Source organism: Pseudoliparis swirei, chromosome 23, assembly GCF_029220125.1.
Source record: "Pseudoliparis swirei isolate HS2019 ecotype Mariana Trench chromosome 23, NWPU_hadal_v1, whole genome shotgun sequence".
Classification (NCBI taxonomy): domain Eukaryota; kingdom Metazoa; phylum Chordata; class Actinopteri; order Perciformes; family Liparidae; genus Pseudoliparis; species Pseudoliparis swirei.
The window spans coordinates 6,532,481-6,558,085 of NC_079410.1; the positions used below are offsets into that span (position 1 = coordinate 6,532,481).

Here is a 25,605-nt window from a genome sequence, read left to right on the forward strand (position 1 = left end):
GCATGTCTTCTCAAATGGTGAAACACCTTAAATTATTCTGCCTCTCGGGTACGTTTGGGGCTTTAAAATTACATCATGCAATGCTGTCTTTATAAGATTCTTTATAGTTCTCTTCATTTTAATATTTTCCACATCCTGGATTATTTTTGCAATACAATATGGACAGTGATTGTACAAACGACCAGATTACTAGGGATCAGTGTGTCTCATTTGTTTGTGTAAATGAGTCAAGGGGAAATAAATTAATGATAACAACAACAAACAACCCTTATGGTCACAGATAGGTGTCTTTAATTTGAGTTGTATTTAGTTAATTTGAAATAATTTTAAAGAAAGCTTTTTGGAACACTTGCTGCGAAATTATTATGAATATGAACTGACACTTCTTCTTTTTCTTCTTCTTCTTCTTTTTCTTCTTCTTCTTTTTCTTCTTCTTCTTAGAAGTATCAATAATTGTATCAACTCAACACATTAAGTTAACATTTATTTAATTGTTTTCTTTCATAATTTTTCATTATTTACGCTTCTCAGGACATGAGTGTGACTGAATTCGATTTGGATTTGTTCAGAACTTAAGTTTATCATTACATCGTTATTTTCAAATGATATTGTGGAGATATTAACACATATTAAAAAATAAATACAAAATAAAGGACATGTTTTAATAGTTTAATTCAGAGGACAGGCTCATGAATATGCTGGTTGGACAGCAAACCGCAGCGTTGGTGGTGTCAGTGGGGTGGGAGCTGTCCGAGGTGCTGGTTGAACAGGACGAGCTGGTCCGAGGCTTGAATGTACTTTATAACATTAATAACAGTGATGCAAATATTGTCAAACAGAAAGCATGATGTCATCTGAACTACATCATAATACTATAGCCTCTATTACTGTATAGAGTAAAAGAGTGTACAAGTAAGTATTTAGTTGAAATGGTTGTTTTCAGTCAACATATTTTTTTAGTGCCTTCTTCTGTTGACAGCAAACAAGCAACAATGACTTGCCTAAATGTCTGATCATGGCAGACACGTTGCTTGATGTGATTACAGAGTACAGCCAGTAATATTTATTTCCTAATCTAAGCATTGCAGGTTGGCACTTTCTTTATCAATTTTGCAAAACTGTATTTCTCGGCCAACCCATTAACCCAACCCATCCGATGATTGGATTGGATGCCTATCGCATATTATTGGGAGGAGTGAAGAGGTCTTTAATAAGTGGCATCAGGTACTGACCCACACAGTAAATCAACTCTACTGCCGTCAACATGGTCGAATGGACAGACTTCGAGCGCGCCACCATCAAGGACATCTTCGACAAGATGGACTTTGAATGTGTGGGCCCTGCAGCTTTTTCCAGGTGAGACTTTATCTTTTCTGTTTTTGTATGTTTTCCTTCTCTGAATGGATGAAAAATAAGTGCATTAACACATTCATTTTAAAATGAGAGATATGCATTTTTTTCCGTGTTTCCTCAGGTGTCTGATCGTCTACCCCTGGACTCAAAGGTATTTCGGTAACTTTGGAAACCTCTTCAACGCCGCTGCAATCATCGGGAATCCAAATGTTGCAAAACACGGAATAACCATCATGCACGGTCTGGAGCGAGGTGTGAAGAACTTGGACCACATGACCGAAACCTACGCCGAGCTGAGCGTGCTGCACTCTGAGAAACTGCACGTGGACCCAGACAACTTCAAGGTAAAGTTGTGGAAGTAATAAAAGTGATAATCATGTTCAACAATGAATCAAAAGAGGACCAGACTTTCATGTTGCTGATGTTCATGATGTTGTGTTGCAGCTCATTTCCAACTGCCTGACCATCGTGATTGCTTCTCGGATGGGCAAAGCCTTCACTGGTGAAGTCCAGGCTGCGCTCCAGAAGTTCCTGGCCGTGGTGGTGTTCTCCCTGGGAAAGCAGTACCACTAAAGAGCTGCAACAGAAGACCCTCACAAGCTCACCATAAAAAGCTGTGTGTTTTTTTTAGATGTCTCCACGGCATACATAAATAAAACAATCAGCATTTTAACAAGTTTTATGTCTTTTTTTCTTCCTACTTTTATTGTCAAATCAAGACGATGTAAACATTATTTTATGAAATCTGATGACCGCTTCCAACAATTTACATTCGGATATATTATAATAATCTAATAATAATAATGCACTTGATTATATTAATATGGTGTAGTATATGTATTATTATTATATTATCAAAAGATGTGTCTTTGAAATATAATGGGGGAGAAGGGGATTGATTGAAAATATTTTATAAAATAAAAAAAGGAAACTGTGGGGAAACACCAACATAAAAAGATACATACATTTATAAGAGCTAAATATATTACTCATATAACACTTTAAATACCTTTATAGAAATCCCGTCAAATATGTTTCCATGTTTCATAAGCAGATATAATTGTCATGATCTGGAGTTTGTGTTAGTTTTGTGTCTTGTTTGGAAGTCCTTGTGTCGTCTGTCTCCCTGTGATTGTCTGCCCTGGCCCTGATTGTTTCCTTCTGTGATTGCTGGCCCCGCCCTCATTGTGTCCACCTGTGTCTCGTTCCCCGTTGTCCAATCCTCTCACCTTGCCTGTGTATGTAAACCCTGTTCGTCTCATTCCCAGTGTGGCTTCGTACTGTTTGGTCCGTGTGTTTTGTCGTCCTGTTCTGGTTTCTTGGAGTAAAGATTGTTTTTGTGCAATAATGTCGGCGTTTGGGTCCTCTCTCGTTGCGACAACCTGGACTGCGCATGACAGAACGAAGCCACCAAGAATGGACCCAGCCTTCAGTTTCCACTGCACGGTTCCTGCCGGGCCAACTAAGTTTCAGGTACTTCTGGAGGAGATGTGGGAGTCCCTCCGGGCCCGTGGTCCTGTGCCGGCTCCAGTCCCCGATGTTCCGTCACAGGCTCCAGACCCCGAGGTTCTGGTCTGGCCAGCCTTCCATGAGGTGCATCTCCACAACATGTGGGAGTCCCTCCGGGCCCTTGGCCCTGTGCCGGCTCCAGTCCCCGATGTTCCGTCACAGGCTCCAGACCCCGAGGTTCCAGTCCACGATGTTCCGGTTCCGTCACAGGCTCCGGACCCTGAGGTTCCAGTCCACGATGTTCTGGTTCCAGTCCCCGGTGTTCCGTCGCCGGGTCCAGTCCACGAGGTTCCGGTTCCAGTCCCCGGAGTTCCGTCACCGGTTCCAGTCCACGATGTTCCGGTTCCGTCACAGGCTCCAGACCCCGAGGTCCAGTCCACGAGGTTCCGGTTCCAGTCCCCGGAGTTCCGTCACCGGTTCCAGTCCACGATGTTCCGTCACAGGCTCCAGACCCTGAAGTTCCAGTCCCCGATGTTCCAGTTCCAGTCCCCGGTGTTCCGCCGCCGGCTCCAGTCCCTGGGTTTCCGTCACCGGTTCCAGTCCCTGGTGTTCCGTCGCCGGCTCCAGTCCCCGGTGTTCCGCCTCCTTCCCACCCGGCCCTGGTTCTCCTCATCCCGCCTCCGTCCCGGTCAGTCACAGTTCCCCGTGTTCCGTCCCGTCCAGCCCTGGTTCCCCATGTCTCGTCGCCTGGTCCTGGTCCCACAGAGCCCCCATCCCCAGACCCCGGTACCCCTGGGACTTCCTCTCCTGAGCCCGGTCCCCTAGCTCCCCGCTCTTGTCCTCCGGCCCGCCCTCCAGAGCGCGCCCCTCGGCCTGGTTATCGTCCTGCGGCCCGCCCCCCCGGACTGCTTCTGCAGCCTTGGACCCTCCTCCGGCTCCCCTCCACCCACCCTTGTGGAACGCTTGGCCGTCTGGAATTCGTCCCTTGAGGGGGGGGTACTGTCATGATCTGGAGTTTGTGTTAGTTTTGTGTCTTGTTTGGAAGTCCTTGTGTCGTCTGTCTCCCTGTGATTGTCTGCCCTGGCCCTGATTGTTTCCTTCTGTGATTGCTGGCCCCGCCCTCATTGTGTCCACCTGTGTCTCGTTCCCCGTTGTCCAATCCTCTCACCTTGCCTGTGTATGTAAACCCTGTTCGTCTCATTCCCAGTGTGGCTTCGTACTGTTTTGTCGTCCTGTTCTGGTTTCTTGGAGTAAAGATTGTTTTTGTGCAATAATGTCGGCGTTTGGGTCCTCTCTCGTTGCGACAACCTGGACTGCGCATGACAATAATGCCTCTTTAGTTGTGTGAAAAACCCTCTGCTGTTTGTTTTTCTCTACAGCATTTCAGGTCTTAATATCGTTATCATGATTTATAAAACGGGAGATGAAATCGAGCATTCTGTTTGGTTAAGAGTGAATCACGAGGTGTACTTTATTCAGTCAATGTCCGACAGCTGTTTACATTTATCTGAGCGTTCTATCAGTGCGAACTCAAAATAACAATAACGATAGATTTTTCTTCACCGTTAGTTGTTAGTTCAACCTTGACAGTTACCAAACATGTTTCCTGTGAACTTCGATATTTTGGGGGAATAACTTTAGATGAGTGATTAGCCAAGAGGAAACTTCAGGTGGACGTCATGCTACCAGAGAGAAGAAAGAAAGTGAGACGTATGAAATGTTGCGCAACAAAAAAAACACTGTCAGCCAAAAGAAGTGGGCAATGAACTGCTTCACCAACTGGTGAAGAGAAACCAGTAGACCTGAAGACCAGAACCAGAGAAGGTATCAACGAAATACTGTAGACCAGAACCAGAGAAGGTATCAACGAAATACTGTAGACCTGAAGACCAGAACCAGAGAAGGTATCAACGAAATACTGTAGACCTGAAGACCAGAACCAGAGAAGGTATCAACGAAATACTGTAGACCTGAAGACCAGAACCAGAGAAGGTATGAACAAAATACTGTAGACCTGAAGACCAGAACCAGAGAAGGTATCAATGAAAGACTGTAGACCTGAAGACCAGAACCAGAGAAGGTATCAACGAAAGACTGTAGACCTGAAGACCAGAACCAGAGAAGGTATCAACGAAATACTGTAGACCTGAAGACCAGAACCAGAGAAGGTATGAACAAAATACTGTAGACCTGAAGACCAGAACCAGAGAAGGTATCAACGAAATACTGTAGACCTAAAGACCAGAACCAGAGAAGGTATCAACGAAATACTGTAGACCTGAAGACCAGAACCAGAGAAGGTAACAATGAAATACTGTAGACCTGAAGACCAGAACCAGAGAAGGTATGAACGAAATACTGTAGACCTGAAGACCAGAACCAGAGAAGGTATCAACGAAATACTGTAGACCTGAAGACCAGAACCAGAGAAGGTATCAACGAAATACTGTAGACCTGAAGACCAGAACCAGAGAAGGTATGAACAAAATACTGTAGACCTGAAGACCAGAACCAGAGAAGGTATCAACGAAATACTGTAGACCTAAAGACCAGAACCAGAGAAGGTATGAACGAAATACTGTAGACCTGAAGACCAGAACCAGAGAAGGTATCAACGAAATACTGTAGACCTGAAGACCAGAACCAGAGAAGGTATCAACGAAATACTGTAGACCTGAAGACCAGAACCAGAGAAGGTATGAACGAAATACTGTGGACCTGAAGACCAGAACCAGAGAAGGTATCAACCAAATACTGTAGACCTACAGACCAGAACCGAAAGCGAGTTGACTATAGGGGACTATTTTCTCTCGGCTTCTGAAATGCGATACACAACGTGAGAGGGTGACAAATATTTTGTGCTGAAAGGCAGCTTACTATCGACTTACTATTTATAATGTTGCATGCAACTGTATTATAAAAGCAATAAGCTACTTAAGGCAGTACTTTGTTGTAAATAATGTCTGCTTCAAGGGTGTTGTTATAAACCAATAAACCCTTGAAAAGGACATTATTGACAACAACGTACACCCTTAGTACCTTATTGCTTAAATTAATTCCACTGAACTGACTTTTCATGCTGTTGACCTAAATGTAACCTCTTTTAATTTGCAGACAATGCACTGGAAATAATTGAATTCCACACAAACAGTTTCATTGCATTTGATCTTTTATTGACATCCTGACTGGCAGAGAGTATTTTAGACCATGCTGTTGTCCGTCAGCGGCTCCCGTTTACAGTTTATCTGTACTTCTCAGCCAGGGCCAGAGACACAGCAGCCAGGAACTTGTCCATGGCCACGTGGACCTCAGGGGTGAAGTCCTTGGGGAACATGATGGCCATGACCACGAGGATGCAGTGAGAGAGAATCTGTGGAAATAGAATTCAAACATAATCAAGCATTAAAACTACTGATATCAAAAAGCTCCAAGAACCACCAGATGCGGTCTTTTTAATTAGCTTTCCACACGAAAGTAAAAGAACAACAAAGAGACACCGTCCCCTTTCTCCTCCTCCTCCACCACTCTCTACACCGATGTCTAAATCATCATCAAAGGCATCTACCTTGAAGTTGGCAGGGTCCACTCGCAGAGTGAAGGCATGCAGCTCACTGAGGTTCAGGAGACCCGCATTCAGGTCGTCAATTTTGGCCACAGCCTCTGCAACTCCACCCATCACGGTCTTTCCGTGCTTCTTCACCTGCTCAGATCCAGGGCTCAAGTCCTTCCAGTGGGAAAAGTAGGTCTTGGTCTGTGGGTAGACCACCAGCATCCTGAGATGATAACGTGAGAGTGGGTGAATAAGAGAGGAGGCTGAATATCACCAAGCAAGGATTTTAGGAGCAACTCTTGCAGTGTGGTTATATTTACCTGGCCAGAGCATCACCGCCGATTTCTCCTGACTTGCTGGACACTTTAGCCCAGAAGCCTCTGACTGCGTCCTTGTCCTTAGCGTTGAGACTCATCTTTCTCAGTGCTTGTTCGGTTCAATGCCGATCAGCTCAAACTTTGGGTATTTTATACATGGCACAGCGCATGGCCACACCCGGGCCACCCCCAAGATACGCTGACTTGGATAACTTCCAATATGTCACAGCTTGCTTGCAGGAGATAACGTTCTCATGAAGATCAGTTTAAAAGAAAACATGGCCGCTTTATGCTGATCACATGACGTGTTTTTCATCAGTATTAATACGTTACTTTCGCCCAGTCTGAAATGGTGTATTCATACTGGTCCATAATAGCCCTGTAATTGAAAACATTGTTTATGACTTAAGCTGAGACTGTTGTGATTTCAATAAACCCAAGTGTATATGTGATGACTCAGCATAATAGTAATAACCATTTTACATAGTGAGGCAATTTGTTGGCACTTGACATTAAATGACCAGTTGTGACCCAACACAGTTTTACAACAGTTCATGGGACAGAAATTGAGAGTGGAAATGGATGTATATTCATTCTAATATTACAACCGCTTTCAGAATATTTTCATAAATACATAAGTAGTTTTTTAAAATAATGATTTATGAGAGGTTAATCTTCAGGCTCACAGCTTTAAGATGCTGTAAGTCATCTGATGACCGGGTATCACCCCTGTCCCCACACCCCAGACTCTTAAAGGCGGTAAGTGTTACACTGTTATCTTATTTGTTCTTAATGTAACTACACAACACATCCATCATCTATTTATTCTGCTTCAGTCATAATCTAACCATTGCAGGGTACCCCTTTCTTTATCAATTTTCCAAAACTGTAATACTTGGCCAACCCACTTCCCCACTCTATCCTATGATTGGACGGAATACCGTAAACATATTTGAGGGAGGAGTTACATGGTCCTTTAAAAAGTGGCATCAGGTACTGACCCACACAGTGAATCAACTCTACAGCCGTCAACATGGTCGAATGGACAGACTTCGAGCGCGCCACCATCAAGGACATCTTCGCCAAGATGGACTTTGAATGTGTGGGCCCTGCAGCTTTTTCCAGGTGAGACATCATCTTTTCTGAATGGATGAAAAAAAGTACATTAACACATTCATTTTTAATTGAGAGATATGCATTTGTTCCCGTGTTTCCTCAGGTGTCTGATCGTCTACCCCTGGACTCAGAGGTATTTCAGTAAATTTGGAAACCTCTTCAACGCCGCTGCGATTATCGGGAATCCAAATGTTGCAAAACACGGAATAACCATCATGCACGGTCTGGAGCAAGGTGTGAAGAACTTGGACCACATGACCGAAACCTACGCCGAGCTGAGCGTGCTGCACTCTGAGAAACTGCACGTGGACCCAGACAACTTCAAGGTAAAGTTGTGGAAGTAATAAAAGTGATAATCATGTTTAACAATAAATCAAAAGAGGACCAGACTTTCATGTTGCTGATGTTCTGATGTTGTGTTGCAGCTCATTTCCGACTGCCTGACCATCGTGATTGCTTCTCGGATGGGCAAAGCCTTCACTGGTGAAGTCCAGGCTGCTCTCCAGAAGTTCCTGGCTGCGGTGGTGTTCTCCCTGGGAAAGCAGTACCACTAGAGAGCTGCAACAGAAGACCCTCACAAGCTCATCATGAAAAGCTGTGTTTTTTTCCCCATGTCTCTAAGACGTAAATAAAAAAAACAATCAGCATTTTAACACGATTTATGTCTTTTTCCTCCTATTTATATGGTCAAATCAAGATGATGTGAACATTATCAAATGAAATCTTTTTTCACATTATACACAGTAAATTCCCCAGCGTTAAAAAGTCAGTGTTAAAGTATATGAACTCTTTCAGAGTTATTACAACACTAGCAAGAGTAAATAACCCCCAGTGTTGGTGTAAATATTCAGAGTTAATTCCCCAGTGTTAAAGTGAACTAACTGCCAGAGTCATTAAAACCAGAGCAAGAGTAAAACCTGCAGTGATGACAACGTTCACTGATACTCTGTTCCGAGCTAACTGAAATGTAATGCAATATAAATTAAAAATTAACATAGTGTTAACATTTCAGAGTTAACGCAACTCTTGTAGAAGTTATTATTCTACACTGAGAAGTGTCAAATAGTGTTAAGTGTCTTGAAGTAGTGTTAATCAAAACGAACTCTTCTCAGTGTGTAGAGAAAAATAATAACTCTTCCCAAAATTGCGTTAACACTATGTTCAGTGTTACTTTAACACTCTAACGATAAGAGACCATATGTTCACTGGCTGAGTGTTGAAATGTACTCTTTATGTGTTAAATTGACACTGCCAATTTTACTGTGTATATTTATGCTCAGGGGTGGAAAATGTATACTTAAAATTGAATTCGGTAAATTTCCCTACAGCAGGACTAATAAAGGATTATGTTATCTCTCTTGTCTTATCTTAAAAGTAGTCATCATGTAGGTTGACCACTTTCTTTAAATACCTTTACAAAAATCTCGTCCAACATGTTTCCGTTCGTGTTTCGTAAACAGATATAATGCTTCTTTAGAAGTGTGAAAACCCCTCTGCTGTTTGTTTTTCTGAACAGCATTTTAGGTCTTAATATCATTATTATAATATAAATTCCTCTGAATTGAACTGAACCTCTTTTAATCTGCAGAACATCCGCTCAAAATAAATGAATTCCACACAAACAGTTTCATTGCATTTGATCTTTTATTGACATCCTGACTAGCAGAGAGTATTTTAGACCATGCTGTTGTCCGTCAGCGGCTCCCGTTTACAGTTTATCTGTATTTCTCTGAGAGGGCACGAGCCACAGCAGCCAGGAACTTGTCCATGGCCACGTGGACCTCAGGGGTGAAGTCATGTGGGAACATGATGGCCAGAACCACGAGGATGCAGTGAGAGAGAATCTGTGGAAATAGAATCATTTAAAACATAATCAAGTATTAAACATACCGAGTATGATATCAAAAAGCTCCAAGAACCACCAGATGTAGTCTTTTCAATTCGATCTCGACACGAAAGTCAAAGAACAACAAAGAGACACCGTCCCCTTTCTCCTCCTCCTCCACCACTCTCTACACCGATGTCTAAATCATCATCAAAGGCATCTACCTTGAAGTTGGCAGGGTCCACTCGCAGAGTGAAGGCATGCAGCTCACTGAGGTTCAGGAGACCCGCATTCAGGTCGTCAATTTTGGCCACAGCTTCTGCAACTCCACCCATCACGGTCTTTCCGTGCTTCTTCACCTGCTCAGATCCAGGGCTCAAGTCCTTCCAGTGGGAAAAGTAGGTCTTGGTCTGTGGGTAGACCACCAGCATCCTGAGATGATAACGTGAGAGTGGGTGAATAAGAGAGGAGGCTGAATATCACCAAGCAAGGATTTTAGGAGCAGCTCTTGCAGTGTGGTTATATTTACCTGGCCAGAGCATCACCGCCGATTTCTCCTGACTTGCTGGACACTTTAGCCCAGAAGCCTCTGACTGCGTCCTTGTCCTTAGCGTTGAGACTCATCTTTCTCAGTGCTTGTTCGGTTGAATGCTGATCAGCTCAAACTTTGGGTATTTTATACATGGCACAGCGCATGGCCACACCCGGGCCACCCCCAAGATACGCTGACTTGGATAACTTCCAATATGTCACAGCTTGCTTGCAGGAGATAACGTTCTCATGAAGATCAGTTTAAAAGAAAACATGGCCGCTTTATGCTGATCACATGACGGGTTTTTCATCAGTATTAAACATTGAAAACATTGCTTATGAAGAAAGCTGAGACTTCTGTAATTTCAATAAACTCAAGTGTTAATGTGTGATGATGTGCATCAGCATAATAGTAATAACTATTTTACATCGGGAGACAATGTTTTGGCACCTGCCCTTAAATGACCTGTTGTGACCCAACAGAGTTTTACCACACTTCATAAAATAGTCATGAAATCTATTGGTTTCTATACAAACTGTCAATTGTTTTTCTTTTCTTGATGTTTTTATGTGGTATTTTTGCACCAAAAAAATGATCAACTAAAAAATATCTCAAATTATGAGACATAATTGAGAATGGGAAAGGATGTATAACCATTATAATATTCTAACCCCTTTTACAATGTATTTTCTTGACTAAATAGCTCGTTTTTTAAATAATGATTCATGACTTGGAGAGGTTAATCTTCAGTCTCCAAGCTTTCAGATGATGTACACTACCGTTCAAAAGTTTGGGATCACCCAGACAATTTCGTGTCTTCCATGAAAAATCACACTTTTATTTATCAAATGAATATAAAATATAGTCAAGACATTGACAAGGTTAGAAATAATGATTAATATTTGAAGTATTAATTTTGTTCTTCAAACTTCAAGCTCAAAGGAAGGCCAGTTGTATAGCTTATATCACCAGCATAACTGCTTTCAGCTGTGCTAACATAATTGCACGGGTTTTCTAATCATCCATTAGTCTTCTAAGGCGATTAGCAAACACAATGTACCATTAGAACACTGGAGTGATAGTTGCTGGAAATGGGCCTCTATACACCTCTGGAGATATTTCATTAGAAACCAGACGTTTCCATCTAGAATAGTCATTTACCACATTAACAATGTAGAGAGTGTATTTCTGATTAATTTAATGTTATCTTTATTGAAAAAAAGTGTTTTTCTTTGAAAAATAAAGTCATTTCTAAGTGATCCCAAACTTTTGAACGGTAGTGTATGTCATCTGATGACCGAGTATCACCCCTGTCCCCACACCCCAGACTCTTAAAGGCGATAAGTGTTACACTGTTATCTTATTTGTTCTTAATGTAATGACACAACACACCCATCATCTATTTATTCTGCTTCGGTCATAATCTAACCATTGCAGGGTACCCCTTTCTTTATCAATTTTCCAAAACTGTAATACTTGGCCAACCCACTTCCCCACTCTATCCTATGATTGGACGGAATACCGTAAACATATTTGAGGGAGGAGTTACATGTTCCTTTAAAAAGTGGCATCAGGTACTGACCCACACAGTGAATCAACTCTACAGCCGTCAACATGGTCGAATGGACAGACTTCGAGCGCGCCACCATCAAGGACATCTTCGCCAAGATGGACTTTGAATGTGTGGGCCCTGCAGCTTTTTCCAGGTGAGACATCATCTTTTCTGAATGGATGAAAAAAAGTACATTAACACATTCATTTTTAATTGAGAGATATGCATTTGTTCCCGTGTTTCCTCAGGTGTCTGATCGTCTACCCCTGGACTCAGAGGTATTTCAGTAAATTTGGAAACCTCTTCAACGCCGCTGCGATCATCGGGAATCCAAATGTTGCAAAACACGGAATAACCATCATGCACGGTCTGGAGCAAGGTGTGAAGAACTTGGACCACATGACCGAAACCTACGCCGAGCTGAGCGTGCTGCACTCTGAGAAACTGCACGTGGACCCAGACAACTTCAAGGTAAAGTTGTGGAAGTAATAAAAGTGATAATCATGTTTAACAATAAATCAAAAGAGGACCAGACTTTCATGTTGCTGATGTTCTGATGTTGTGTTGCAGCTCATTTCCGACTGCCTGACCATCGTGATTGCTTCTCGGATGGGCAAAGCCTTCACTGGTGAAGTCCAGGCTGCTCTCCAGAAGTTCCTGGCTGCGGTGGTGTTCTCCCTGGGAAAGCAGTACCACTAGAGAGCTGCAACAGAAGACCCTCACAAGCTCATCATGAAAAGCTGTGTTTTTTTCCCCATGTCTCGAAGGCGTAAATAAAAAAAACAATAAGCATTTCAACAACTTTCTCTTCTTGCCTTTATGGTCGAATCAAGGCAAAGTATAAGTGATATGGATGGATATGGATGTAGTTGGTATTATTATTAATGATGTTAATATTTCTCGGTGGGTTAGAAAAGAGACTGAAACCATAAGCACTTTCTGATGGATATGTATTGGTCTGCAGGCTTGCCACCCACATCGTTAAAAATACACAAGAGTCGATATGCCAGTTAGTAATAAATGGATATAATACTATAATGAAAACAAATATATACATATTCTAGATGCAGCTTGTGCAGTGCTGGGTCATATCTGTCGTTATGTCTTTAACACTGGCACTAGCTTGAATGCAGATTTGGCTCAAACTTTTGGATAATGCAGAAACAGGCACACCCGGGCCTCTTCCATATCATTTGGAAAGCTTCCAAACGACATGCTGCAGCTTGCATGAGATAAAATTATCACCATTGCTCTTAATACTTTTGGAATACACCACATAAGCACAGGTTAATCCAGTTATGCTATACTTTAATCATCCAAAAATGACATATTCTAGTGATTCAGCCTGATAAAGACAGACATCGTGGTCTGGTGTCGACATGAGCACTGTGCTGGGTCACAACAGGTCATTCAAGGTCAAGTGCCAACCCATTGTCTCACTAAGTGAAATGTATATTATTATTATGGGGACTAAAATCATCTCACATGAATACACTTGGGTTCATTGAAACCATGAAATATACGACTGGTTAAGGAGCCTGGTATGCAGAAGTATTATAAAACACCACTTTAGAATAAGCAAACATAAAGTTTGTATATTTTCATTTCATTTCATTTTTTCATTTTATTTATTTATTTATTTAACCAGGGACCGTACACATTAATCAACCCAGGGGTAAATGTGTCAATTAAGGCTACATTTCCACTGTAAATATGCAAAGTGAAAACAAACTTCACTTAAATAGCAATTCTAAATCAATCTGGTAATCACATCAGTTAAAGTGCCAAATCCATTAAATAACTATATAAATCTTATGAGTGTTCTGTGACTTTGTTAAAAGAGATTGAAAATAACATCAACATCTCTCACTAGTCTTTCTTCTCTCTTCCAAGTGGCTCACCGTATCACACAACAAAATAACACATGTATGAATGCATGTTATGGCTGGTCACCAATGTTTGACTCATCGGCTTTTGCTGAAATGATTATGCATTGTGTTATTCGGATATTTATTTTTCTGTTTTATTAAACCATCGGGATTACAAAAAGTGCACAAAACGTGTCGCCAAAAACACATTTAACAAAACAATAATTGAACACATCAGGATAATGTTAAAATTGAATTAATTTGATACATATTTACATATGTATACTGAGAGGTGGAGCACATCATAATGTATTTAACTAAAGCTGGATACAAACTAACAACAACTCTTTATATACTGACGCTAACGTCAGATTATCTACAGTGACGTATACATTTTACAAACATTTCAAACATAATCATTTTGTTTTACCCTTTATGAATAACCCTTTCACTGTACCTGGCTGGATGTATTTTAGACTCTTAACGGACCCGATGAAAATAGATCAAACATCCACATCTGACTGAGACTTATTAGGCTGGATGAGAGCAGCGAGAGTGTGAAAGGAAGAACACAGCTTTTAAAGAATATACACAGGAAGTCAAAGAAACAGTTGCATCATCTTCACTCTGACTACTACTAGTTTTCAGACATCATTTGGATTTATTCGTATGCGTTTGAAAATAGATATTTATCTGGAAACGTGTTTGTTTTTGCACCAGCTCAATCTTACAAATTGTCAACAGCAAAATACAGACATGGAAACTACAATGCCAGGGGGTCCACCGCAGAGGGTAAGAAAGATAGACAGAACCAAAAGCATAACGGAGAAAATGTGAAAATAAATAATATAAAGAAAGAGAAAAAATAGAAACTAAGGCACACATTCTGATTGTGTGATTACATATTCACGGTTGCTGCTCGTTTTGATATGTGTCGTATACATAGGTTTTATTATTATCGACCACAGAATATATGTTTATTGGATTAAACCTTCATTGCCAGCTTGGGACTAATAGCCATATTTGCCCTTCAACAGTTATTATAGGCTATATTGAACCAATTGGAACGCAACCTGAAGGTGAAGCTCAGGAGGAAGCTAGCTGAACAACACAAGGAGGTGTGGTCTGGCATGAAGCAGATAACTGGGCTGAACTGTTTTTCAATTCAGTTCACAGCCCTCCACACCTCTGTAGCTGCACATCCAGCCCTCAATAACAATGACTGACCAGGTGAGACAGCTGGAGAAACTACACCAGCGCAGAGCTGAAGGTCCTGATGGCATCAGCTTCAACCTCAGCCTGACCTGGTCCCTGTCCCAAAGAAGTCAGCACCATCTGGCCTCCATCCACACTGCTGCTGAGTGAGAAGCTCCAGAGAGATGGTGGTGGACTTCATCAACGCTGTAAACTGGTGTCGCTGCCACAAGGAGAGATAGGAGAAATACATGAGCTCGTCCTTGGCCTTAATTGTGTTGGAGCGCCACCTAGTGGATTGTAAATATATATATCTACTGTCAAACATCATTGTGGCCTATTCATTATGCAGATTTGTGGTCCATGATTCATATGAGTATGATGACTACAATATACAAAAAGCAGCTCCCAGGTAAATACATGAATATGAAGATGAATGACTGCAGGGAAGTTGCCGGGCGTTTCCTAGATAACATTTCTCTGAAGTTGCCGTGGTTCTTTGATTAATCTCTCAATTTAAGGGTGAAGTCGTCGTCGTTCTTTTTTAAACTTTAAAAAAAATAGCATTTCAGACCTACGAGCCCACTGCACTGTTGTTCTACACCGAGGTTTCTAAATGTAGAAACATGTCAATTTCAAAGTTGATAAAAATAAAGTACATGTGCTGATATTTTGATTATTTTGACTGTGGTTGTTACGAGGTAAATACGACGTTCCCTTGAACTGATTGAGCTGCCGAGTAATGCATCCCTTTTCATTTCAGTCACTATTAATGTATGAATTCCACACTGTAAAGACAAAACTAACCCAAATGTGCTGAAAAGTCATTTGATATGAGAAGTTTCATTGTGGAAAAATTATTCAACAGAGTTAAATTGTCATTGGAAGTATAGAGGGCTGCAGTCACTTATCATGTACTGTGCATATTTAATTTTAATAAACCTGCATTTGTTTCCAATATAATTATAACAACTTCAACAGTACTAGTACAGTCAACACATTGTTTTGTGAATGTATTAAAATTAAAAAATATACTTTGTCATTTTCTTGTGTTTTTCATTATTATGTATAATGTATTTTTAGATCATTCAGCCACTCTAACTACATTCTATCAGCGCCATTGTTCACCATTTTCACTGAAGGTCTGCTTTTTTAAATGTCAAATATACTATTATTCATCGTGACATCTATTTGTGATACAATTATTGAGAAAGAGCTTGGTGGAGTTGCTTATTGTTTTATGTTCTTTTGAGACAAAAGGTATTGATATGCAGCTCTCTAGTGGTACTGTCTTCCCAGAGAGGACACCACCACGGCCAGAAACTTCTGGAGAGCAGCCTGGACTTCACCAGTGAAGTCTTTGCCCATCTGAGCAGCAACCACGATGGTCAGGCAGTCGAAAATGAGCTGCAACACAACAATAATTATTAACATCAGCAACATGAAAGTCTGGTCCTCTTTTGATTAATTGGTGAAGACGATTATCACTTTTATTAGTTCCACAACTTTACCTTGAAATTGTCGGGGTCCACGTGCAGTTTCTCAGAGTGCAGCACGCTCAGCTCGGCGTAGGTTTCCCTAATGTCGTCCAAGTTCTTCACACCTCGCTCCAGACCTTGGAGGATAGTTGTTCCGTGTTTTGCAACCATTGGATTTCCCATGATCGCAGCGGCGTTGTAGAGGTTTCCAAAGTTACCGAAATACCTCTGAGTCCAGGGGTAGACGACCAGACACCTGAGGGAAAAAAACCCACATGTTACAGGGTTAGATGAAGAGGAAATGAACATTTGTGAGATAATCATGTACATTTGTGATTATCTGGATTTTACAAATGTTTCTTCTCAACCAGACCGTAATGCCGAGATAAGACTCACCTGGAAAGAGTCTCAGGGCCCACTGTCTCATAGTCCATCTTGGAGAAGACGTCCTGGATGGTGGCGCGCTCGAAGTCTGTCCATTGAACCATTGTGCCGGCTCTAGATTGTCCTGTGATGCTCAGTAGATCTTGCTCTCTCAGACAACTGAAGCATCTTTTAAAGCCCCCCAGCTCCCCTCCCAAAAGCATGTGATTGGATGGGCGGTGGGCCGGCCAAGTTCTGTGTAATAGAATTGGAACAATGATAAGAGAAGGGTGTTTCTAGGTATCTCTGAGACACAAGAACTAGAACTAGTTTACCTGCAAAGTATATTTTCCCCTCTGCAGCTGCACAGAGATATATAAACAATACAAATATGCAAAGAGCATCAGACCCACGATGATTTATATATAGATGATAGTGTATAGAGTGCTTTTAGAGACAATAGGTGTAATAGTTTTTTCATCTTAGTTATTCACTTTAATTTAACTAACATATCTGAATACTTCTTTCACCACTGTTTCAGAATAACTTTTAACTGGACTACTAAAGCATACACACTTGAATTCTGATGACTTGACAAGATCGTATCAGTCAAAGAAGATGTTGGATTTGGCTCTCTCCGAAGGCGGTCGCATTTTTCTCTCCCCCTCCTCCCCATGACCTTCCCCTCCCTGCTTGGCTTCTCTCGTCATGTCTTGTCTGTCTTCATACTTGAGAGACTCTCTCCGCATCGCTCTTCGAACTAAAAACCATGGACGTGATGAACTGGTCCCTAAACGCAACTGACACCATCTTCTCGACGAGAAGCTCGGGTTCGGGTGAACCTGCCTGTCCTGCTGGGACGAGTGTTGCTGGTTACACGATGGACGCATGGGGGAAGTGGCGTGTCTTGTGCCTAGCAGCCCTTTCCGTGGAGGACGTAGAAGACATCTACCTATTCGGAACTTTGATTACAGGATTTCTGCTGATTGGAGTTGGTGCTGCCCTGGCTTATCGGAAAATTAAGGAAACGGTGACAGCCGTTAAAAGCCCCCTAAGGCTGCCCGACATGATTGACGCGTTGGGCAGAGTTGTTGGCACTCAGACTGTGGCATTAAACCGTCAGAATGACAACATCGTGGAGAAGCTGATGGCTCTGCAAATGAAATTGGATCGATTTGAAATCCTATTGGGAAATGGGAGGAAAATGGAGGAATAGTAGGTGCGCAAAATTGAAATGCAGCTACTGGAAGACCAAACAATCCCAATCTTATCTGCTTTCGGCTCCCTCTACCAGGACGGGCCTTGGCCAAGGCCGTGACTGGAACAACAACTCCCCCGAAGATCACTGAAGCGAGACACTCTCTCCTTCCCCTATCCACAGACACCTGTGGTTGTTTTCTCCCCAGGACCCTTCAAGGCTATCTCCATGGCAACGACCATCTTGCGGTCTGGGAACTTTGTCTGTTGTGGACTGGGGGAGGACGACACACCAGGCCACTCACACACGAACTTCAACACACTGATATGCAATCACTACCCCCACCCCCCCGTCCCACGCCTTCGCCTGCTTTGCCCCGGGCTGGCTGCTTGTCGGTGCTGGTTACCTTCTGCCCCCAATGGCGGGGCTATCGCCCAGTCTTTGGCTTACCTCCCCTCCCCCCCTTCCTACTCGTTGCAAGTCATGTCTAAGATGTATGTGCTTATGTGCAATGGTGTGGTTTTTTTCTCCTGCTCCCACACTGTACCCCTCTAGGGGCATAGTCGGGGGGTTGCTTTTTCTTTTTCTCGCCTCTCTTCCCTCATGTTATGCTGTAATCTTTCATCCACCCTTTCCAAGATGGCGCCGCGGACGGCGCCTCGGTGTCTTGGTGCGCGAATCTTGCACCTTCCGCCAAAGAAAATTCCTCGTTTGTGAAAACATTCTTGGCAATAAACCTGTTTCTGATTCTGATTCTGATTCTGATGTTGAGCCACAATAATAGTTATTGTTTATCTCTGGGGGCTGCAGCGTCACGTGAAACGCCTTGTGCAGCTATCTTAGAGGAGGTTCCGGGTGTGTCCATGCTCAGTTACAAGATGATGTGGGGAGTTTTAAAAACTCCATACATCTAACATCTGTGTGATTGCTTTCTTTTCACAGATTCTGTCTCACTGCATCCTCGTGGTCATGGCCATCATGTTCCCCAAAGATTTCACCCCTGAGGTCCACGTGGCCATGGACAAGTTCCTGGCTGCTGTGGCTCTGGCCCTGGCTGAGAAGTACCGATAAACAGCAGGAGATGACGCCGACTGCAGCATGAGTTTACAGTGCATAATGATCAATAAATGCAATTAAGCCAAAAGCAAAGCAATTGTTGTCGTCTTTATTTTGATTTTTCTTTTTTTTTCCATGTTCTGATAATTTTGAGTATTTGTTATCTCTCAATTTTCTAAGTGAAATAAATATTTCAGTTAAACTAAAAAAGAGATTTTCAGACATCATTTCAGAGTCTTTTAATCCTGATATGTTAAAAACAAAGTGATTTATTCATTAATACAAAGCAATCGGCAGAATAATCAATGAAAAAAATTGTTAGTTGCAGCCATATTCATGATGTTAAAGGTACTATATTTCTATATTAAGTTATATCAGAGTGTGGAAATTGTAGTTCCTGTGTGCCTTTACTTTGTCCTCCTGCTTATAGTGTGTGCATGTGAGTGTGTGTTTTTTCTTGTACTTCTATCCCGGTGGGGTCTTTTAGTGCACACAGACTTACGGGGACTCGTGTCATAAAAAATGAGGTCCTCACCAGCAGACCCCTCCCACGAGCTTCAAAACAGTGTCTAGACTCTAGACACTCCCCATGTAGTTTTCTAGAAAGTCCCCATGAAAGGCATTTTCAAGACAACAATCTATGTTTCTGAATGCGCCCCTAGAATTTACACAGAGTACTGCAGTCCTCATGAGGTCAGTTGATCTGGAAGTGTGCATCGCAGTTTGTTCATTCTCTTACTTCTTTTAGTCAAAAGTAGTATTAAAGTTTATGAATGCATTTTAAACTTTATATCTTTTTTGACAAAAGATATGCATTAATACATTGATACATTTGTAAAAATAAATAAATACACAAATCAATACATAACATTAATATTGAAATTGATGTAGTTCCTATAATATATTTGGAACAAAACAGATCACATTGATTTATTTTTTCTTACTGAAACCTTACTGAGTCATGACTAGTATGTAAGCCTAAATGAATTAACTCCTAGAAGTGATATTAATACTAACATTCCTCGAGGCACCGGCCAAGGAGTTGGAGTAGCAGGCATCTTTGTATAATGCCTATTAAATACTTTTAAGCCCCATTCAAAACCGACCTATTTTTTTAAGTTTCTGCTCGAAATAACATACCCAAACTAAAAAAGAGTGTAACAAATACTCAAAATTATCAGAACATGGAAAGAAATAATCAAAAATAAAAATAAAGAAGACAACAATTGCTTTGCTTTTGGCTTAGTTGCATTTATTGATCATTATGCACTGTAAGCTCATGCTGCAGTCGGCGTCATCTCCTGCTGTTTATCGGTACTTCTCAGCCAGGGCCAGAGCCACAGCAGCCAGGAACTTGTCCATGGCCACGTGGACCTCAGGGGTGAAGTCTTTGGGGAACATGATGGCCATGACCACGAGGATGCAGTGAGACAGAATCTGTGAAAAGAAAGCAATCACACAGATGTTATGGACCTATTGCAGCTTTGGAACCCCGTCAACAATGTAAGTTTGAGGAACACTTCATATCACAGACTATTATCTTGTAATGACTTTGTCTCTGCACCTTGAAGTTGGCAGGGTCCACACGCAGAGTGAAGGCATGCAGCTCACTGAGGTCAGAAAGACCTCGTTTCAGGTCGTCGATTTTGCTCACAGCGTCTGCAACTCCAGCCATCACTTTGACTCCGTGCTTCCTCACAGCAGGAGAGGTGGGGCTCTGGTCCTTCCAGTGGGAGAAGTAAGTCTTGGTCTGCGGGTACACCGTCAGCATCCTGGGTCACAAACAAATACAACGTGTTGATGAATGAATCATTAAATGATGGAGCAGGTTACATCACTCAGTTTGTTGTCATAGTTACCTGGCCACAGCACTGGTGCCGATGTCATCTTTCTTTCCAGACACTATAGCCCAGATGGCTTTGACTGCCGCCTTGTCCTTTGCATTGAGACTGGTCATCTTGGCAGTTGAATGAGTGCTGAATGCTGTGATGAGCCCAAAATCAGAGGGTTTTTATGCTTGTAACTTAGCATGGACACACCCAGAACCTCCTCTAAGATAGCTGCACAAGGCGTTTCACGTGATGCTGCAGCTCCCCATGAGATAAACAACAACTATCATTGTGGCTCAACATCTTCTTTGACTCTGATACAATCTTTGTCAAGTCATCAGAATTCAAGTGTGTATGCTTTAGAAGTCAAGTTGAAAAGTTCTTCTGAAACAGTGGTGGAAGAAGTATTCAGATATTGCATTTAAATTAAAGTAAATAAGTACCATTGAAATTAACAAAATTAAAAATAGCAGGAAAAATTCCCCATTTTATAATTATAATTATAATATCACGGTGTTGTAATCATTAATGTGATAAAGTGTTCATCATTGGTAAAGGTGGGCTGATTTTAAATAATTTATAATGCTGTGTAGCGTGATGTATTTTATTATAATTAATAAGTTTGTTTTTATTTGTTCATTCATAAGCTACATCTGTAGAGTAACTAAGCTTGTCAAATGTATGTAGTGGAGTAAAAATATGCCAACAAAACTTGCCTTTATAATGTAATGGAGTATAAGTAGGAAGTAGGATGGAACTTCAAAAGTGTGATGAATATAGTAATTAATAAAAATGTTCTTTTGGACTATACAGAACTATAGTGGGTTGGATGCTAAATTTAAATATAACATAAAGCAGAATATGTCTTTTTAATCAGACAATACTTAAGCATTGTAGGACAATTATATAATTATATTGTGTTGTTTGCATTAATATAGAAAAGGAGCTAATCATATGGGACATAGTACTAATATTTCTAACATTACTTTGTATGTATGTATGCATGTATTTATGTATGTGTGTGTGTGTGTGTGTGTGTGTGTGTGTGTGTGTGTGTGTGTGTGTGTGTGTGTGTGTGCATGAGAGAGAGAGAGAGAGAGAAAGAGAGAGTGTGTTTTCAACTTAAAATGTCTTCAATTTGTGATTAGTTCTCCTTTATCATTTAATATTTATTTTATTTGGTCATTTACTATAAATATAAATATTTCATACAAATGAATAAAGACAATCAGCTGGAACCTTTTGACAATATATATCCCTCTTGATGTGCTGCTTGATGTTGATCGCCGATTAATAAATAAAAACGAACATATACTAATGTTTAAAGTGATTGATCAACATTGTGTAGTTAACTTTTAAGATCGCTGTCCAAGATGCTGATGCTGAGACCTCCAAGGAGATCGTCTGTGTGGTCAAAATATACAATAATCATCGTGGGTCTGATGCTCTTTGCATATTTTTATTATTAATGGATTTTTATGCAGCTGCAGAGAGGTAAATATACTTTCAACCAAACTATTTCGAGTACGTGTGTCTCAGAGATACCAAATCTAGGCTGAGCCAAAACGCCCTTGTTTTATCGTTGCAAATCTATAACATAGATCTTGGCCGGCCCACCGCCCATCCAATCACATGCTTTTGGGAGGGAGCTGGGGGGCTTTAAAAGATGCTTCAGTTGTCTGAGAGAGCAAGATCTACTGAGCATCACAGGACAATCTAGAGCCGGCACAATGGTTCAATGGACAGACTTCGAGCGCGCCACCATCCAGGACGTCTTCTCCAAGATGGACTTTGAGTCAGTGGGCCCTGAGACTCTTTCCAGGTGAGTCTTAACTCGGCATAACAAGGTCTGCTTGAGAAGAAACATTTGTGATATCCAGATAATCACAAATGTTAATTTCCTCCGCATCTAACTCTGTAACATGATTGTTTTTTCCCTCAGGTGTCTGATCGTCTACCCCTGGACTCAGAGATATTTCGGTAACTTCGGAAACCTCTACAACGCCGCTGCGATCATGGGAAATCCAATGGTTGCAAAACACGGAAAAACTATCCTCTGCAGTCTGGAGCAGGGTGTGAAGAACATGGACAACTTGAAGGACACCTACGCCGAGCTGAGCATGCTGCACTCTGAGAAACTGCACGTGGACCCCGACAACTTCAAGGTAAAGTTGTGAAACTAATAAAAGTGATAATCATGTTTAACAATAAATCAAAAGAGGACCAGACTTTCATGTTGCTGATGTTCTGATGTTGTGTTGCAGCTCATTTCCGACTGCCTGACCATCGTGGTTGCTTCTCGGATGGGCAAAGCCTTCACTGGTGAAGTCCAGGCTGCTCTCCAGAAGTTCCTGGCCGTGGTGGTGTTCTCCCTGGGAAGACAGTACCACTAGAGAGCTGCAACAGAAGACCCTCACAAGCTCATCGTGAAAAGATGTGTTTGTTTTGTCTCAAAGAAAATAAAACAATAAGCAAATCCACCAAGTTCTTTCTCAATAATTTTCATCACAAATAGAGGTCATGATGAATAATAGTACATTTGACATACAAAAAGTACCTTTAGGGAAAATAGTGAACAATGGCACTGATAAAATGTAGTTAAAGTGGATGAGTAATGTTTTTTAAACAAATAATAGATGATGAAAAACATAGGAAAATTAAACTAACTTATGTAATTAAATTACATTACAAAACAATGTTTTGAATGAACCACTGTTGCTGTTATTATAATTGTAATGGAAACAAATGCAGGTTTTTTTAACCTATGAAACAAACTCGTTTCTTAGGCCTACGCTCGACTATTGTTACCCAAACTAAATAGGGTTTACCTCTGTAACTAGAAGGGATATTTGAATAATGTTGATGTTCTAATAAAGGCCAGACATGTGGTATTTAGTTCAGATGTGTAAATATTAGTCTGTATATTACTGGATTAAATGAAGATGTTACACAGTAAAAATTAAGAAGTTTCTGGCTTGTCTTGAATAAAAAGCAGTAATGACGATTATCTCTTTGGAAGGATGCAGCTGAAATGTTTAATTAAAAGAAAATCTCCACAGAATATATTGTTGCCATTAAATGCTCATAAAGTGTAGAAATATGTTGTTATATGAATAGGATTATTAATCAAATGTCAAAAGTTCAACTATAATACTATAAATAATATTGATGATAATAATAATAACAACAATAATAATATATTAACTATGTTGTCATGACTCACAGTTGTCACATGGATTTTAGAACAACCCCACATAAAGACTTTATAATGCTTGATCCATTTTATTATCATTATAAATCTGTTTAAATTGTTTTCATTCACAAGCTACATCTGTTGAGTAACACTACTTGCCTTTAAAATGTAATTGAGTACAAGTAGAAAATAGAATGAAAGTAGTCACACTCAAAAGTGTGTTTGAATACAGTAATTGATAAAGATTTTCTTTTGAAATATAGTGAACTTTCGTGGGGTGGATGGTAAATTTAAATATAACATAAAGCAGAAAAATGCTAAGCATTGTAGGACAATTATATATTATATTGTGTTGTTTTCACTAATATATAATAGGAGCTAATCATACGGTGCATATTACTAATATTACTCCCTTTGTTTGTATGTATGTTTGTATGTATGTGTGTGTGTGTGTGTGTGTGTGTGTGTGTGTGTGTGTGTGTGTGTGTGTGTGTGTGTGTGTGTGTATGTCTGTGTGGGTGTGTGTAGGAGAGAGTGTTTTCAACTGTAAATGTCTTCAGTTTGTGATTAGTTCTCCTTTAACATTTAATATTTATTTTCTTTGATAATTTAATATGAATAATACAAATGAATAAAGACAATCAGATGGAACCTTTTGACAATATATATCCCTCTTGATGTGCTACCTGATGTTGATGGCCGATTAATAAATGAAAACAAACATATACTAATGTTTGACCTGATCGATCAACATTGTGCAGTTAACTTTAAAGTTAGCTGTCCAAGATGCTGATGCGGAGACCTCCAAGGAGGTCGTCTGTGAGGTAATAAGATACGAGAATCATCGTGGGTCTGATGCTCTTTGCATATTTGTAATATTAATGGATTTTTGTGCAGCTGCAGAGAGATAAATATACTTTCAACCAAACTATTTCTAGTACGTGTGTCTCAGAGATACCAAATCTAGGCTGAGCCGAAACGCCCTTGTTTTATCGTTGCAAATCTATAACATAGATCTTGGCCGGCCCACCGCCCATCCAATCACATGCTTTTGGGAGGGGAGCTGGGGGGCTTTAAAAGATGCTTCAGTTGTCTGAGAGAGCAAGATCTACTGAGCATCACAGGACAATCTAGAGCCGGCACAATGGTTCAATGGACAGACTTTGAGCGCGCCACCATCCAGGACGTCTTCTCCAAGATGGACTATGAGTCAGTGGGCCCTGAGACTCTTTCCAGGTGAGTCTTAACTCCGTAACTTATGTTATTAAAATTAACGAAAACAATGTTTTGACTGTACCACTGTTGCTGTTGTTATATTTATATTGGAAACAAATGTAGGTTGCCTTACCAATTAAAAACAAAATCACTTTTCATGCCTCCGCTCAACAATTGCATATAAACTAAAGAGGTTTTATCTCTGCAACCAGAAGGGATATTTAGATATGGTTGGTGTTATAATACATGTGACATATGTTGTGTAAATATCAGTATACGTGTTACTTCTTAAAGAGTAAATGAAGATGGCACAGAGCAACATTTAAAAAGTTTCAGGTTCGCCTTAAATAAAAGCACTTTCATGATGATTATCTCTTTGAAAGGATGCAGCTGAAAGGTTTATTAAAATAATATATCATCAAAGGACATACCTTCAAATAAGACACTATATTACAAAATATAAAGACAAAAACAAAACTTATATAATGGAAGACTTTTTATTACTATAGCAGAAAAC

General features: G+C 40.8%; 9 protein-coding genes across 9 annotated transcripts; 5 read left to right on the forward strand and 4 right to left on the reverse strand.

The window, feature by feature from the left end:
* The first annotated feature begins 1,248 nt into the window (after window positions 1–1,248).
* On the forward strand, window positions 1,249–2,031 carry LOC130189294 (hemoglobin subunit beta-1). The gene is made up of 3 exons (XM_056408077.1): window positions 1,249–1,356; window positions 1,475–1,697; window positions 1,798–2,031. Exons 1-3 carry the CDS (start codon window positions 1,265–1,267, stop codon window positions 1,924–1,926), a joined length of 444 nt encoding a protein of 147 aa, XP_056264052.1. The 5' UTR covers window positions 1,249–1,264; the 3' UTR covers window positions 1,927–2,031.
* A 92-nt stretch (window positions 2,032–2,123) lies between these two features.
* LOC130189291 (uncharacterized) lies at window positions 2,124–4,025 on the forward strand. The gene is made up of 2 exons (XM_056408074.1): window positions 2,124–2,946; window positions 3,025–4,025. Exons 1-2 carry the CDS (start codon window positions 2,701–2,703, stop codon window positions 3,625–3,627), a joined length of 849 nt encoding a protein of 282 aa, XP_056264049.1. The 5' UTR covers window positions 2,124–2,700; the 3' UTR covers window positions 3,628–4,025.
* Window positions 4,026–5,953: 1,928 nt separating this feature from the next.
* On the reverse strand, window positions 5,954–6,782 carry LOC130188454 (hemoglobin subunit alpha-1). Its single transcript, XM_056406827.1, has 3 exons — window positions 6,673–6,782; window positions 6,368–6,575; window positions 5,954–6,172 (listed from the first exon to the last, which is right to left on the reverse strand). Exons 1-3 carry the CDS (start codon window positions 6,765–6,767, stop codon window positions 6,044–6,046), a joined length of 432 nt encoding a protein of 143 aa, XP_056262802.1. The 5' UTR covers window positions 6,768–6,782; the 3' UTR covers window positions 5,954–6,043.
* A 904-nt stretch (window positions 6,783–7,686) lies between these two features.
* On the forward strand, window positions 7,687–8,438 carry LOC130188796 (hemoglobin subunit beta-1-like). The gene is made up of 3 exons (XM_056407290.1): window positions 7,687–7,794; window positions 7,889–8,111; window positions 8,211–8,438. Exons 1-3 carry the CDS (start codon window positions 7,703–7,705, stop codon window positions 8,337–8,339), a joined length of 444 nt encoding a protein of 147 aa, XP_056263265.1. The 5' UTR covers window positions 7,687–7,702; the 3' UTR covers window positions 8,340–8,438.
* A 972-nt stretch (window positions 8,439–9,410) lies between these two features.
* LOC130188797 (hemoglobin subunit alpha-1-like) lies at window positions 9,411–10,249 on the reverse strand. Its single transcript, XM_056407291.1, has 3 exons — window positions 10,140–10,249; window positions 9,835–10,042; window positions 9,411–9,629 (listed from the first exon to the last, which is right to left on the reverse strand). Exons 1-3 carry the CDS (start codon window positions 10,232–10,234, stop codon window positions 9,501–9,503), a joined length of 432 nt encoding a protein of 143 aa, XP_056263266.1. The 5' UTR covers window positions 10,235–10,249; the 3' UTR covers window positions 9,411–9,500.
* Window positions 10,250–11,740: 1,491 nt separating this feature from the next.
* Window positions 11,741–12,488, forward strand: LOC130188682 (hemoglobin subunit beta-1-like). The gene is made up of 3 exons (XM_056407115.1): window positions 11,741–11,848; window positions 11,943–12,165; window positions 12,265–12,488. Exons 1-3 carry the CDS (start codon window positions 11,757–11,759, stop codon window positions 12,391–12,393), a joined length of 444 nt encoding a protein of 147 aa, XP_056263090.1. The 5' UTR covers window positions 11,741–11,756; the 3' UTR covers window positions 12,394–12,488.
* A 3,545-nt stretch (window positions 12,489–16,033) lies between these two features.
* LOC130188683 (hemoglobin subunit beta-2) lies at window positions 16,034–16,798 on the reverse strand. Its single transcript, XM_056407117.1, has 3 exons — window positions 16,631–16,798; window positions 16,268–16,490; window positions 16,034–16,163 (listed from the first exon to the last, which is right to left on the reverse strand). The coding sequence occupies exons 1-3, from the start codon at window positions 16,720–16,722 to the stop codon at window positions 16,035–16,037; spliced, it is 444 nt and encodes a 147-aa protein (XP_056263092.1). The 5' UTR covers window positions 16,723–16,798; the 3' UTR covers window position 16,034.
* A 3,283-nt stretch (window positions 16,799–20,081) lies between these two features.
* Window positions 20,082–20,825, reverse strand: LOC130188636 (hemoglobin embryonic subunit alpha-like). The gene is made up of 3 exons (XM_056407045.1): window positions 20,711–20,825; window positions 20,416–20,623; window positions 20,082–20,288 (listed from the first exon to the last, which is right to left on the reverse strand). The coding sequence occupies exons 1-3, from the start codon at window positions 20,806–20,808 to the stop codon at window positions 20,160–20,162; spliced, it is 435 nt and encodes a 144-aa protein (XP_056263020.1). The 5' UTR covers window positions 20,809–20,825; the 3' UTR covers window positions 20,082–20,159.
* Window positions 20,826–22,395: 1,570 nt separating this feature from the next.
* LOC130188531 (hemoglobin subunit beta-2-like) lies at window positions 22,396–23,160 on the forward strand. The gene is made up of 3 exons (XM_056406927.1): window positions 22,396–22,502; window positions 22,623–22,845; window positions 22,945–23,160. Exons 1-3 carry the CDS (start codon window positions 22,411–22,413, stop codon window positions 23,071–23,073), a joined length of 444 nt encoding a protein of 147 aa, XP_056262902.1. The 5' UTR covers window positions 22,396–22,410; the 3' UTR covers window positions 23,074–23,160.
* Window positions 23,161–25,605: the final 2,445 nt, after the last annotated feature.